The sequence below is a fragment of the Sycon ciliatum genome, chromosome 12 (assembly GCF_964019385.1).
Source record: "Sycon ciliatum chromosome 12, ocSycCili1.1, whole genome shotgun sequence".
Classification (NCBI taxonomy): Eukaryota; Metazoa; Porifera; class Calcarea; order Leucosolenida; family Sycettidae; genus Sycon; species Sycon ciliatum.
This window is the reverse complement of record NC_088654.1, coordinates 2,249,158-2,264,115: the sequence shown is the minus strand read 5'-3', so window position 1 is coordinate 2,264,115 and position 14,958 is coordinate 2,249,158. Positions and strand designations below refer to the sequence as shown.

At 46.8% G+C, this 14,958-nt stretch overlaps 1 protein-coding gene across 1 annotated transcript; it reads right to left on the bottom strand.

The window, feature by feature from the left end:
• Positions 1-791: 791 nt before the first annotated feature.
• Positions 792-8,579, bottom strand: LOC135828647 (uncharacterized). Its single transcript, XM_065341070.1, has 6 exons — positions 8,509-8,579; positions 4,862-5,134; positions 3,578-3,883; positions 3,063-3,152; positions 2,302-2,679; positions 792-1,398 (listed from the first exon to the last, which is right to left on the bottom strand). Exons 1-6 carry the CDS (start codon positions 8,564-8,566, stop codon positions 1,379-1,381), a joined length of 1,125 nt encoding a protein of 374 aa, XP_065197142.1. The 5' UTR covers positions 8,567-8,579; the 3' UTR covers positions 792-1,378.
• Between the last annotated feature and the right edge of the window lie 6,379 nt (positions 8,580-14,958).

Genomic DNA, 14,958 nt, shown 5'->3' with positions numbered 1-14,958 from the left:
GGTATAATCCGATGCCGCTCCTATCAATAATCTCCGCGTCGGAAGGTATTTTTGGTATGGTACGTTAAGCCATCTGAAGTACAATTTACTCGTGGGGGAGGGATGGCTGAGCCGAAAGTCTTGGAAATTTAGAGCCCAGATCAGTGCATTTCGTTGAGTCAAGGGGTACTTGTGCAAATAGTGGTGCGCTCAATACCGTAGTGGCGTACCGTGTGCGACGCCCCTGGGCATCGACAAAAACTTCAAAGCTAAGCTTCTTCGAAAGATATGCATAATTATGATCAAGAATTATTTTAATGTACTCTTGATATTAGTGAGGTTTAGTTCCTACGTAACGGAAACGCGTACGTGGGTGATCCACGTAAAGTGGATGAAGGGCACCCACGTTGCAATGTTATGTTTAGTCACACTGAACAAACAAAAGCATGAAGCGAAAGGCCCAAACCTGGTCAAAGACGAAGCTACCCGGGCATAAGAAGCTCATCCAATATTTTGATACCGTGCTTCGGAAACACCCTCCCAGCTTGCACAATGCGTTCCATTCTGATTTTCACCCACGTTCTGGCGGAATGTGGGTGAGCCTCCATACACGGTGTATCGTGAATCAGAAAACGTCTGTACGTGGGTCACTAAGTATCACGTGGTACACACGCGTAAAGTACCCACGGATTACGTGGGACTCAACCTCCCTATTATGATCATATCCACAACTTGTCAGTCTGATGTGCTAGCTGCATTCCCAGCTTGGGCTGCACAAACTGTTCAAAAGCATACCAAACTGATTGGTTGTGAAGAAGTTTATTAATGCATGCTCCCTTACGGTCACATTCCTGGGATAATAGTTAAAGCCAAAGGCGCGAAAATCAGTGTGTAAGTCTTGATTAGTGGGAGAGATGACTGTGTTCTTTGCAGGCCTCAGAGTGGTTAGCAGTGCGTGTATCAAAACGGGGGTGGTAAATGCAGAGAGTATGCGTACTACATGTCGTAAAATACCGTTGGTACTTTTTCAGTACCCCCCGGTGAAAAGCCGCAGGAGCACAAGGGCAGCATGGATAATGAGGGGAAAAAACGGCCAAGGTGGCACACAGATGTTGATGACAAAAGGTTCTGAAAGCACAAGTAATTGAGTAAGCACATTGAGCACATTAAGCACATTGAGTAATAGCACATCAGTGCAAATGAAGCCTGGAGTTTGCGGCTGATTTCCCTGTTCTTCATGTTCAAACAATTGTCATTGGAAAACGCAAGCCAAACATTATTGTTGACCGAGCTCTCTTGAGTAAAAATGGCAAACTGACAGGGATGTATTGTTTAAAATTGTTATGGGATGAAATATAAGCAAAAGCTGAGCTGAACTGATCAGTTTCCTTGTCCTCGCCTAAGGACTACGGTGAAGCGCTGTATGACACAAAGACGAAGAGGAAAAGGAAGAGAACACCAAGCATTAGATCCCAATATCGCTCGAAGGTGGATTAGTTTCGCTTTGCAAGAGTACAAAGCCCTGATAACACGACGGAAATACTTCTCAAGTAGGTCCAAAGGCACGCGCCACTGCGCGTTAGGAAACACCGTACCATGCATGTAGTATATGCACGAAGTGCTGGAGCTCTGGTCGATTTGCATCCAGCATTCATAGGGGGTGGTGCTGTTTAGAGATGTACATGCGATGCTTCTCTTCTGTATGGAGTTGTGTACAACTCCTTGATCTTGCTTTCCCAGGCATTGCTTTCCCTAGCATGCATGTGTGTGTGTGTGTGTGTGTGTGTGTGTGTGTGTGTGTGTGTGTGTGTGTGTGTGTGTGTGTGTGTGTGTGTGTGTGTGTGTGTGTGTGTGTGTGTGTGTGTGTGTGTGTGTGTGTGTGTGTGTGTGTGTGTGTGTGTGTGTGTGTGTGTGTGTGTGTGTGTGTGTGTGTGTGTGTGTGTGTGTGTGTGTGTGTGTGTGTGTGTGTGTGTGTGTGTGTGTGTGTGTGTGTGTGTGTGTGTGTGTGTGTGTGTGTGTGTGTGTGTGTGTGTGTGTGTGTGTGTGTGTGTGTGTGTGTGTGTGTGTGTGTGTGTGTGTGTGTGTGTGTGTGTGTGTGTGTGTGTGTGTGTGTGTGTGTGTGTGTGTGTGTGTGTGTGTGTGTGTGTGTGTGTGTGTGTGTGTGTGTGTGTGTGTGTGTGTGTGTGTGTGTGTGTGTGTGTGTGTGTGTGTGTGTGTGTGTGTGTGTGTGTGTGTGTGTGTGTGTGTGTGTGTGTGTGTGTGTGCATGTGCAAGTGTGTGCATGTGCGTGCGTATATGATAGTAAAAGCACAGTATACTTACAGGTGCATATGATAACGCCTCGTGTGGGAACGGGCTTGGTGAGCAAGTTGGTCATGCCCCATTCTGGTGTGTACCGGAAAGTGCGGTATACGCCGTTAAGGGTAGGTGTGGTAGTTAAGGTGTCGACGAGCACGTCGATGCCTACTCCGATCGCCTTGAGCATCTTGTTGACGGCAAGATAGATGTGGTTATACGAGGCGTACTCCTCCATTCGGAAGGGGCCAGCGTGGGAAGGGCGAAATTGATTTAGTTCGCAATTTTTAATTGCTTCATTTCGAGACCCGTATCTGAGGTTTCCATTCCACAGCTCGTAGTGGACCGAGTATTTTACAATCTTTCCACGCTCCATTCTAGTGATGGGCCTCTGAATAATCGTATCTGAACACAAGAAGCCAGATCAGCACCAGTGGATGTTAACAAGTCGGCGTGGAAAAAAGAAACCTACTATCGATGTAAGTAAAGTGAGTGCACTCATACAACAATGGAACCCTATTCATACCACCTCTTGAGAGCTGGCTCCGGGCCTGTTCACAAATTGTGTACCGTTACATGGGAATCCCGACCCCTACTCAAGCGAACTCCCACGCATCACTCCCACCTTCTATATTTGACGGTACGCAATGACTTTATATGGAGATCCCCACAGCTGCTCAAGACCTGCTCAAGACCTCTCACCCCCCGTCCCCCCCAGGCCAGATCTAGCACTGCTACCATCACCATGGACACCATCATATTACACACACTGACACAATAAAACTCACCATGGCACACTTGGGTAGTGAAGCTGGTCGAACGACACAGCTGTTCCCGGGAGCAAGGTCTATTAGTCCAAGTCGAACACGTGTCCAAGTCTGTGCAGGAGCAGCAGTTGCAACAAGACAGTTAGCCCGTGACCAATGCAGCATGGGCTTTCCCAGGGCAACGACAAAGTCAGGAAAAAAAGGTTACAAAAACAACGTCACAGAACATGCAATACCGAATTGAGGATCAAAAGGACAAAAGGACAAAAACCACTCAAAATCTGGGTCTGGGATCTGTTTCTCCTTACATTTTGCAATGGCATACATGTTCAAATTTTGTCAACACTTGCTGAATTTCTATTCACCTGTTCTTGGACGTGTCCGGCCTCAAACATGGCAAGCAGTATGTGCACGGGTCACACAATGAATGGAATTTAGGTGCCTAAAATCTACACAGAAAGTGTGTCTCACAGCATGCTGCCAGCTAGACACTGAAGGACAACATCAGAGCAAGCCAGTGCTAATCCACTACTCACTGTTTCGGTGGCAGACGACCGCATTCGTTCCCTTGTCGTAGTGCACTTCATTGGCCACTGGGTCGTACGCCTCATAATTATCATAGAAGCCAACCTGAGAGACCCAGAACTTATCATGTCTATTATTGCGGAGAGTTCGGATGACACTCTCGCGGAAACAGCTGTTGTTCTGCGAGACCAGGCGCAGCGTGTTAAACGTGAGCATGACCTTCCCTTGGTCTATGCAGTAGTGTCTGCCGGCATCGAATGTAAAGCTGTTGGCGGAGACGAGGAATTCTGCTCCCGTGCAGTTATGCAAGGACTCGGCTGTGAAATGCAGAAAGCAAAACACGAGAAAGCGCAAGCATCATCAAAAGCAGACTTTTTGCGACAGGATACCTACCGTGTGCGGTGCTGTTTATTTATGTAATCTTTTTATTCTTATTTCACAAGGGATTTCCCAACAGGCATCATCGCCTTCTTACAGGGAACCCTAAGAAGTGCTACGTTTGGAGAATACGACCTAGAAATACATGCGCGTGCAAGAAAAAACAGTGATTGACGGACGTACCCATAGCGGTGGTCCGTGAACACAGTATGTATGGGGAAGGTATTAGGGTCTGTTCATCTATAAGCGGCATCTCTGAGGCAGTCTTCCATCTGAAATAGCGTTATGGAAGTGTACAGTCATGCATGAGGTTTTACTCTTTAATTATTTTTTCCACAGCCCAAGAAAATCGTAAGCTGACACAGACGACATTGTGGTAGCATGGAATGTACTTGGGCATACAGAAGACATTCAGCATAATGGTCGGGTTAATGGGGTTCCCGGTCAATGTCGTACATGAACGTACTCCGCTAAACCTCAAGGAAGCTCTCGTGAAGTCAGCATTGAATCCTATCTCTCACTCTGTATCTCTATATCTGGCTCTTTCTCTGTGTCTGTATCTGTGTGTCTCTCTCCGTGTCTCTCTCTGTCTCTTAACCTCTCCCTCTGTCTTTCTGGTTCTCTGTCTCTGCCTCCTCTGTCTCCCTCTCTCTGTCACTGTCTCTCTCTCTCTCTGTCACTGTCTCTCTCTCTCTCTCTCTCTCTCTCTCTCTCTCTCTCTCTCTCTCTCTCTCTCTCTCTCGGTAGAACGAAGCTGCGTGCACCCTTAATGCTACACACACAAGCAACCCTCAGCAGAATGTTGACAATAGATTTGGTCTCGGAACATCGCCTCCCACCCCACCCCGACCCCCCCCCTAGCCTCCTCCTACCCCTCACCTTCCCTTAAAGAACTCTGGCACAAACTGATAACTTACGTGAGATATGGAAGGTCACTTTCCAACTGCATTTCGCTGCGAGACACGTGCGGAAATAGAAGGTCCCATTTCCTTTGACTTTTGTTAGTGTTACGGTGCTGGCGGTGGTGCTGATCGACGTGATGATCGACGATGGCTTGTCGGAGTAATCTCGACCAAACTCCACGCGCAGTGTTTCCGCGGGGTTAACCGTCGGCAAAGACAGGGTGACCTCTGCTCGTTTAGCGTCGTATGCGGTAAACGGGAACATTGGCCAGGTGTACACAGGGTAGCCTGTAGGGAAAGAAGACGAGATCATGATGAGAGGAATTATCATCGCGTACGGATTTTGGGGATACGATTATCGGTACCATATTTCCCATGACATTTTATAAGTCACTCTACCCTTTTTGTGGGCCGTGTGTTTCGGAATAGTCACGTTGCTAGGATGTCATACTCGATTATAAGGCCACCCCCTTCTGCGTCCAAGAAGTTTAGTGTAAAAAGGTGCCACTTATATTCGGGGAATATGGTACGTCATGAGTGGCTACAAGTTTCCGCTCGTGCAGATAGGTGTGCCTACTGAGCTTACGTACACGTGTTCCATGATCAGCCATGATCAGCCATGATGATGCTCCTCTCAGTAACAGCCATTGTCATTTGTTAATAGTCTCACAGTTTCTCCCGCACACTTGCTGATGTTAAATCTTCCTTTCTTTTCATTTTGCTGACTCGTACAGCTCAGGTCGGTAGTAGGCCTAGCCCAAATTTGCCGGCAATTCTTCCTGCAAAATATCGAATTTTTCAACGAAAAGAAATTGCTGGCAAATTCCGAGCAAAATATCGAATTTACAGAGGATCCGGGTGTGTTTTGGTAATTTTATTCAAATTTCGTTGGTTTCATTGGGTCAACGTCGTGCTGAAATATGATATTGTGTGCCATGATATAGTACTGGTCTGTTAAAAAAATTACGTGTCTTCCCAAGGCCCCTGCACCGAGCGGAATCCTGTTTTGATCGGACAATTTCTGTTTTTTTTCTTTTTTTTTCAATTTCTGATCGAACGTGCATCCCTGGATCAAGCGGAATCCTGTCATATCAGGACAGTTTCCGCTGCACCGAGGGCGTCCGGTCAGCGCAGGTTGTACTCTGCATGATCTCACTTATACTCCAACACATGTCAAGTTCAGGTACACCCATTGCAATGCAAAGTTGGTCGTTTTAGGCAAGTGATGTTGTGGACATCAAAAAGCCAATACCGACCGCGACAGAAATCCCTACAGTGAACAGGGTTGTGCTCATTTTTAACCTGCTTTAAAATGCTATGGGAAAGTAAATGGACCAAGGAACGACAAGTTACGCTATGCTGTCCACTAACACCACTGATGACTTGTAGTTCCCCGCTCCTTTTTCTTTCCCATAAAATCATCCTTGGCTCTCCATCAGAGTTATTTTAAATTAAATCTGATTGCATCAGTCCAGTTCGCGCCCTGCACGGGGACAAAACTCGATATTCCCTGACCTTGGTCTGCATAGCGCCCGGCATGACATTGACTTGCATAATCGGATATAATGGAGCAGCACTGGATTACACTTCTAAAAGAACTATGATGAAAAATTTTACTAGTCCACTAAGAAACCTTGTTCAGCCATTAATAAAAATGCATTGTTCTCTTGAGACTAAAGGTGCGTTCTTAACCCTTTCCGGGTTTATGACGAGTATACTCGTCATGCAGACCCCATCGCGTCTCGGCTATGACGAGTATACTCGTCATGCAGATCCCATCGCGCCTGGGCAATGACGAGTATACTCGTCATGCAGACCCCATCGCGTCTGGGCTATGACGAGTATACTCGTCATGCAGATCCCATCGCGCCTGGGCAATGACGAGTATACTCATCATGCAGACCCCATAGCGTCTGGGCTATGACGAGTATACTCGCGCTATACTTGTTGTACAGTCCACGTACCGTGCGCACTGATAGATCACTGTACAAACAGCCATAACTCTGGAACGGATTATCGCATCCCCATAGCGTCTGGGCTATGACGAGTATACTCGCGCTATACTTGTTGTACAGTCCACGTACCGTACGCACTGATAGATCACTGTACAAACAGCCATAACTCTGGAACGGATTATCGCATCTATAGCTCATCGGAACGGTTTTGGAAAGAAGGGCTTTCCAGAGGTGTTTTCGGTGTGGCAATAGCTCAACAAATGATCGAGAGGCGATAAATTGAACTCGCGATTTCGATTTGAACATTTTTCATACTTTCTGTCTGGCGATATTTTTGCAACTTTCAAGTCATTCAAGGGGATTTGAAAGTCAGCATGACGTATGAGTACATCATTTGAATCGCTTGAATCTTACGAGCTTGATGCAGTTTGAATCGAAGTTCTACGTTGAGTATGAGCCCTAAACCGAAGGAAATAGTTGAGCGTGGTCTTGATGCCAAACTGGCGGTTGGCGGGGACACTGTTGGCGAGACTAGGGCGTCTTTGAGGTGCTGTATGCTCTGAACGTACGTGAAAGATGACGAGCAGGAAAGGAGCTTTCCAGTAAGCCATAAGTTCTGAAAATTCGTTGAGAAACAAAAATGTTGTGACAATTTGTTTGTTGCTATCTCCACAATTGTACTGATGCACTGAATTTCAGTGTCCAAACGTAGTAAATGCACTGTGACCCTGAAAGGGTTAAATCCTCTCGGAAAAGTTGGAGGCTGTCCGAAAAGTTCGAGAGCTGTTCTTATATCCTCTACGACTTTTAGGAGGCTCTTTAAAGCTCTCCAAGCTCTCCAAATTTCAGAGGTGGGTGAAACTTGGAGATCCCCGAGGTTTGGGATCAGCGCATGCGGACTACCACTAAAAGCCACGTGTTCATCATGAGTGTACGCATTTCTCTTTCCGCATACGCACACATACAAACAACATGTCATCACTCAAGATCGCGGCCCCTTGGACGCTTCATTTTGCTTGACACGTTCAAAATATCTCCGATTTCTTCGAGACCCGTTCTTGAGTAATCCCAGTTTCTTCGACTTCTCTTTTCTTCTTCTTCTAGAAGCTAGAGAATATAAGAACGCATCCTAAGTTAGACTGAGTTTTCAGCATCCGGAAAAACTGGACACCTCACACACAGGGATTGCTACAGATTGTTGACTTGTCCGTTAACTCAAGCACGGCCACTTACACGTTTAGAAGTTCTCCATTTCACAAACCCTTTCCACTCTGATGCGGAGCCTGGTCGAAAATCTGGTGAATGCCTGAAAGTCTGTGTTCTCACTAAAGAGGCTGTAAAGAGGCTGTTCACGAGATGATAAAGTACTAAATTCGAGCAAGAGTACATAACACCCAATAATGTGCAACTCCAGCCATGGGGTCCAGGGCGGCAGAACTTCACATCACCTGATGAAACCCGCACACATTTATACCCTGTGCATGATAGATGCAGGGTCGTACGCAACCCTGCTTTGCGTTCAATTCGCTTGTGGTCACTTTGCCTTGCTTGCCAGCGTAACGTTTTGGACCATGCAAAGTGAAGTGAAGGTCTGTCATCGCAGCACCCTATAGAGGTTGCGCAGGCAGTTGCACACTCTTGGGGTTTATGTACTCTTGATCGGAGTGGCAAGCTCAAGTTTCACGGTACAGCCTGACGGGGTCTCACCTGTTGGTGGGGTGCCGGTGGAGGTGAGGGAAATTGTGTAGCGCTCCGGGAGGAACATACTGACCCGCGATCGGAAAGACGTGCCCTGGTGTCCGACCTGCATCAGAATGCGGATTGGATAGTGAGTGTAGAGAAACGTGAATTTCTTCGTTTCAAACCACTCGTCTGCCGCCTGGTCGTAGTACTCCACATCTGCTCCCAACTTTTGGTAGGTATGCTGCATGAAGAGGCTGGTCAGGTTGGAAGTATGCACCATAACATCTACAGTAGGCGACAGATAGGGGCCGGGAATGGGTGAAAGGATAGGTAGATACAGGATAGGACAAATCGTTAAATCATTAGAATCATTACTGGTCTTACAGTATGCGTTTGGTATGGCCGATGCAAAGCTATGGCGGCCAACAATTGCCCAGCCATGATACAGACTGACAGTACACGAGCACACAGTAAGCTTGTATTTATGAGCAGACGTGGGCACACTTGGCTCACTGCCTCATCAAGCCAAGATGCTTACAGTTCTCCCTTTGGGGATTGCTTTCACTAGAACGATAGATTCAGAGTATTGATAGGGCAAGAAGTGGCGACCAAAAACACCCCAAGGTTGTCAAACAGCTCTGATTGCCAGCACAGAAAGGAGCAAAGAGCAATAACAGCAAGAGCTGGAAGTATAGCTGGTCACATAGACTTTATCGTTAGGAAGACTTGCACGAAAATTGGCGCTCTTCGACGGTGTTTTCGGCAACTAAGTTTGAAGGCAACACGGCAGTTTATCCTCTCGGTTATCCTGCCTGACTTATTATACTGCTGCTCTTGCTTTGCAATGAAGCTATCCGCCAAGGACCGACAGCGACTCTCGTCCGTTTATCGTCGTTCTGTACGCGCTGCTTGTGGCTCGAAACTACAAGAGGACGTCATGCCGCTGTTAGCTAGATTGTCGATTGATCCGTTTGAACATTACCTTATTCGTAGCATTGCTAAATTTATCCATGTTAATCATGTCGTTTTCCCTCTCCCAAATCTGACGGACCTTTTCCCTCAAGTTTCAACCGGCCCTAGGACAACAAGAAGCTCTTTTAATGCTGCTATTGCAATATCTAAATTCCGGACGACTGACGGTGTCAATTCCTTTTCAAATCGTGCTGCCCTGTTCTTTAATTCTTTGCCTGTGGAGTGGCGCACCCAGCACCGCACTACATTTGCTAAGCACCTTCAGACCATGCTAAAAGACGCAGCGTCTTTTCAGAAGTATTTTGATCTTCTTTTCAGCAAACTCCCTCATTGATCTGCACCGCCTGTATTGTATAACTGTGTTTACTGCGTTCCTAGTTTAAATTCGTTTTTAAAAACATCTCTTTAATTCTTGCACTATCCCATTATGACCATGCTTAAAGACGCAGCGTCTTTTCAGAAGTATTTAGATCTTCTTTTCAGCAAACGGCCTCATTCATCTGCATCGCTTGTATTGTATACCTGTGTTTACTGCTTACTGCTTACTGCTGCTTTATTGTTCCAAGTATCAGTTTAGTTTAGTTTAAATATCTCCTATTATTATTATTTTATTTTTTTTCCTCACCCCACACCCCTCTACCCTGTTATCGGCCCTCTTAAGAGTTGTGTTCATCACTGTTGAGGCTTCCGATGGAAAATAAAAGAATACTACTACTACTACTACTATAGCAAAACCTATCAAGGCGACCACTTTGATAAGGCGACCACCTGTCCCAGGAGACCACTACAACCAGGACCAATGGAGGTTATTTCCAGTCCCAATGACCCTTGAAAAGAAGACCACCTGTACACAGGGACCACATTTGTAAGGTCCCTTGAGCCGGCACCTTAGGCAGGTTTCAATGTAATGCATATGCTCCGAAACAGCTTCTTAACGACTTGCAGGGTAACAGAATGCATCATATTATTATGTTGGCCAAGGGAAAACCCCATCGCAGGTACACGCGCGCTAGTGGATTGCTACAACTGGTCAACCTGCCACGCAGGGACATATATTTTTGAAAACAAACACACACACACACATGCACGCATGCACACACATTCTCACACACACACACACACACAATAAATTATGCCCATTCGGAGATGATGGCAGATCCCGAAGGGATTAACAGTGTTCAAGTCACGAGCGGAATCGGGCCTGGCGAGTCAAGTCCTGGCAACGGTGATAGCGCTTTCCACAAGTGCACACGAAGTCTAGTCAGGCTCGGTCGGAGGAATGGTGCTGCATGATGATCTTCACTCTCTGCGATCCTCGGAGAGGTCATACCAGTCCACTATCTGACGCTCCTTCATGTCGGACACAACATTGTTCCATCCCCGCTTCCGGGGCCCATGACGAGTTCGCCGAAGAGGATACACTTTGGCATACGGGAGTCATCCATTCCAGCAACATGGCCTAACAAACGGTGTCGACGCATTTACACCACTTTTGGGGCAGATGACTGCTGAGATCTCGGCTCTCTTTGCGAAAGCTTCCCGAGCATTTGGCACATTGCGCTCATCTGTCTTTTCCAATCGTGATCTCTCCATCAAGACGAAGGTGCACGTATATTCGGCCGTGGTCTTGTCGACGCTGCTGTATGTTGCGAGACCTGGGCAATTAAGGCCGTGGATGTTCGTCGGCTTGCAGCCTTTCATCACCGCTGCGTTCGCTTCCTGCTGGATATTCCCAGGAAACACAATGGCAGGAGCACATCTCCAACACAACTCTCCTTGAACGAGCAAAGATACAGCCGATCGAGGAGGCACTGAGAACGCGTCGACACCCACCCACCCACACACACACACACACACACACACACACACACACACACACACACACACACACACACACACACACACACACACACACACACACACACACACACACACCTGACCTGGTGTACAGCTGCCAAATGCTTGGCCACGCCGCCACCGAGACAGGGGAGAGTAGAACACACACACACGCACATAAAATATGTACACACATGTTTAACAAGTAGAATAGTAAAATACGCTGTCTTACATTGGCATGTGGTTCCGTCAACACACGTCAGTCTGGACCCTGGACACCCTGGATTACAGGTGTCTGGGAAAGAAAACACCAAGATGGAGTGAAAACATGTATCTGTGGTGCATACCATATTTCTCAGATCGTAAGTCACACTCGATCGTAAGTCACACTGACTTACGATCGAGTGTAAGTCACACTCGATCGTAAGTCACACTCGATCGTAAGTCACACGATTGTAAGTCACACCGACTTAGGCTGTGTTTACATGAAGCGTTTCAACCCGGGTTGAGTTCGACCCGGGTCAGATTTCAACCCCCCATGTGCACAAAGTGAATGGCGCGTTTACATGACGCACTGCGCTTGACCCGGGTTGAAATTTCGCCCCTGGTTGATTTCAACCCTCCCCCCAAGGGGAGGGTTGAAATCAACCCGGGTCAAGAAAATCGTACAAACGTACTTCTGTGCGTATCTCGCGCCAGGTTTGAACAGCACTGCAGATGCAAATTTCGCGCGAACGGATTCACGTGACCATACAGGACTGTAGAAGTGGACTTTTGGCGGCATATCAGTATTTGACCCGGGTCAACTGTCTTCATGTAAACGCTCACCTCTTTTGTCTATCGTACAGACTTTCAACCCGGGCTGAACTCGACCCGGGTTGAAATTTCTCATGTAAACACAGCCTTACGATCGAGTGTGACTTACGACTTACGATCGAGTGCGTCTTAAGCCTAGTTCACATTCGACGCAACGCCGACGGTACGGGACGTAAGGGTTGTCGGGAGGGCTGGGGTGAGCTGTAAAATCCTGTAAGATTCGTACGACACGACATGCAGCAGTCGTTGCGACGTTCAATGTCGAACGGCGCGCGTCATAAGGCACGGTCCGTGACGGGGTGACTTTCGGACCTAATTTCTCGTTTTTCGGGACTTCTTTTCAATTATGTCTCCTTGAAAGAAGCGGAACCAAGTTCACAATACCAGTTTTTCATGAAGACCAAAAAATTAGCCCTGATAGTTGTGGCATTCAAATAATAGCCCCAGGAAATAATAGAATAGTTCGTCTGTCGAGCTGTTCTTATATCCTCTCCGAAGCTCTCCAAAGCTCTCCAAGCTCTCCAAGCTTCAGAGGTGGTTGAAACTTGGAGATTCCCGCGTTTTGGGATCAGCGCATGCGGACTACCACTAAAGGCCACGTGTTCATCATGAGTGTACGCATTTCCCTTTTCGCATAGGCACATAGATTCATCACTCAAGATCGCGGCCTCTTTGGCGCTTCACTTTGTGCAAAATATCTCCGAATTCTTCGAGACCCATTCTTGAATAATCCCAGTTTCTTCGACTTCTCTTTTCTTCTTCTAGAAGCTAGAGAATATAAGAACGCACCCTAACTTTTCTGCTGTTTTTTGCGCCCCCTCCACCCTTTTTGGTTGGTTGGTTGGATTTATTTTAACTTTTCACAAATGCTACATGTTCCTGTCCCAGCCATGAGCGCGTGTCGTTATCACCTGACCGTTTTATCACTTGTCACTAGGGTATGCCACGTTTCTTTGCCGAATGAGCGCAATTGTGCAATTGAGCCAATGTAGCCGTGTAAAGATTAGTCTATTCCTATTATGCTTTCAGTCAACATCATGCCTCCACTCATGAGCTCAGGAGGAGGGAAACAGCTGTCTAGAGGCTCATTGTTAATATCAATTTATACACCGGAATTGTCCTCGCTGTGGTGATGTGAGTGCAGAGTTTGGATCGGCCAAGAGCGCAATGTAGTGGTGTGGTGTATTGGATTCTATAATGGCCGGGTCGTCGCTACTTCTTCTCAGCTTACATACTGGTGTTTCATGTACTCAAAGGGTGACAGCATATATGAGAACGGTAATTATACAATGGAGACAAGAGCTGAATTTTCACCAGATCATGCGATGACAGTTCTGTATGGTGATGAGCGAGTTGACGGAGTAAATGCCCCAGGGGCGTCTTGCGTACTTGCGCGGGATCACAATTCTTCTCTTCATTCTATGTATATATATGTGACTTCAAATTAATGCTAGTCATTATTTATTCTCAACCTCCACTGATCAGACCTTAGTGATCCAAACAACGCTGCCTGGAGGAAATGATATCTGTCAGAGAGCGCAAATGGAGGAGGTGGAATTGCTTCAATGTTCATACTCGCGTTTAAACTGATAATACACTCCTCGGGGCGAAGTCGTGTTTGAATGGACGTTCATACCGAAAGCCGATTTTCACGCTGTTTCGACCACTAAGGTCTCAGTGAATATTCTTTAGCTCTATCCACACCGAGGCGGATGGTTACAAATGGAATGCCGATGAGGTCTATTTGAAACACGTCCGATTGTAATTTCACAAACAATGAAATTAAGGAGGCTCCAACCTTCTGCGCTGCGCAGCCGGTCTGGCGCTCTGTTTTTTGCAGGCAAAAGTCTTGTTTTTGCCGATAAGTGCGAAAAGTTGTGAAATTCCCATCTCAATTTACTAAAATTTGAACTCCGCGATCGACAGTCTTATCAGAGAATATTGTTTCATTCTTCACCTGTAGTCTTCCCTGGGCCCCATCGAGGTTCCTGTTGTTTTTTCTTCCATTGTGTCAGTGGGTATCAGGGCATGTTTTCAAAAGCATCGCCGGTGTGAGCAAGAAGTTGTCTTCACAGCTCGAGATCCTGAACAATTTTGCTTGACGAAAAAATGACCAAGGACAACGGAGCCAAGCGTCTCAATGGCTGTGTAACACCAGGGACCAAAACCTACTGTAAGCGCGTTTTGGAGAGAAAGATTGAAGTGGGTGCACAGACTCTGGTAAGTGGATCCACTTCTAATTCTCAAGTGGCGAAATATATTGCTACGCTGAAAACATTGCAGTCTTGAGTGAGTGGTAAATCGTTGGTGAGCTACTGCTCAGTGACTTGGGCTATTTACGAAAGCTGTAGCTAGCAGTAAGTCATCACCTGCGTCCACTTGAATAAAATGCAGCACTGAAAATTGAGTATGTTGTTTTGCAGTACTATGGTCTATGGTCAGAGTGTGAAGTATTTTGTAAATGCTGTGTTGTACAGCACCAGTGATTTGAAAATATTCCTACACTACTCGCACTATTATGATGAATGCATGCACCTGTACCTATAAGCACTATGTGCATGCACATACGCAGGCTCGCGTGTGAGCCTACATGTTGTGTGTGTGTGTGTGTGTGTGTTTGTGTGTGTGTTTGTGTGTGTGTGTGTGTGTGTGTGTGTGTGTGTGTGCGCGCGCGCGCACGCCCAGTGCATGTTGTGTGTGTGCGCGGGCGCACGTGTGCACAAGTGCATGGACAGCAGAATACTGAATATGGTAACTAAGCTCAAGACCATGCATTTTGCATGTGGGTGTATGCTATTGGGGGTGCGCGTATATGACGTACATGTATTTGTGTGTGCAAGAGGTACTTGT

What these genes read in the sequence shown, in the direction of transcription:
- LOC135828647 (XM_065341070.1), bottom strand. Translation starts at nt 8,566, where the DNA reads ATGTTCCTCCCGGAGCGCTACACAATTTCCCTCACCTCCACCGGCACC. An exon ending in GGTCGTCTGCCACCGAAACA is followed by an intron (nt 3,153 to 3,577) that starts GTGAGTAGTGGA and finishes GCTCCTGCACAG; the next exon opens with ACTTGGACACGTGTTCGACT. An exon ending in CACTACCCAAGTGTGCCATG is followed by an intron (nt 2,680 to 3,062) that starts GTGAGTTTTATT and finishes TCTTGTGTTCAG; the next exon opens with ATACGATTATTCAGAGGCCC.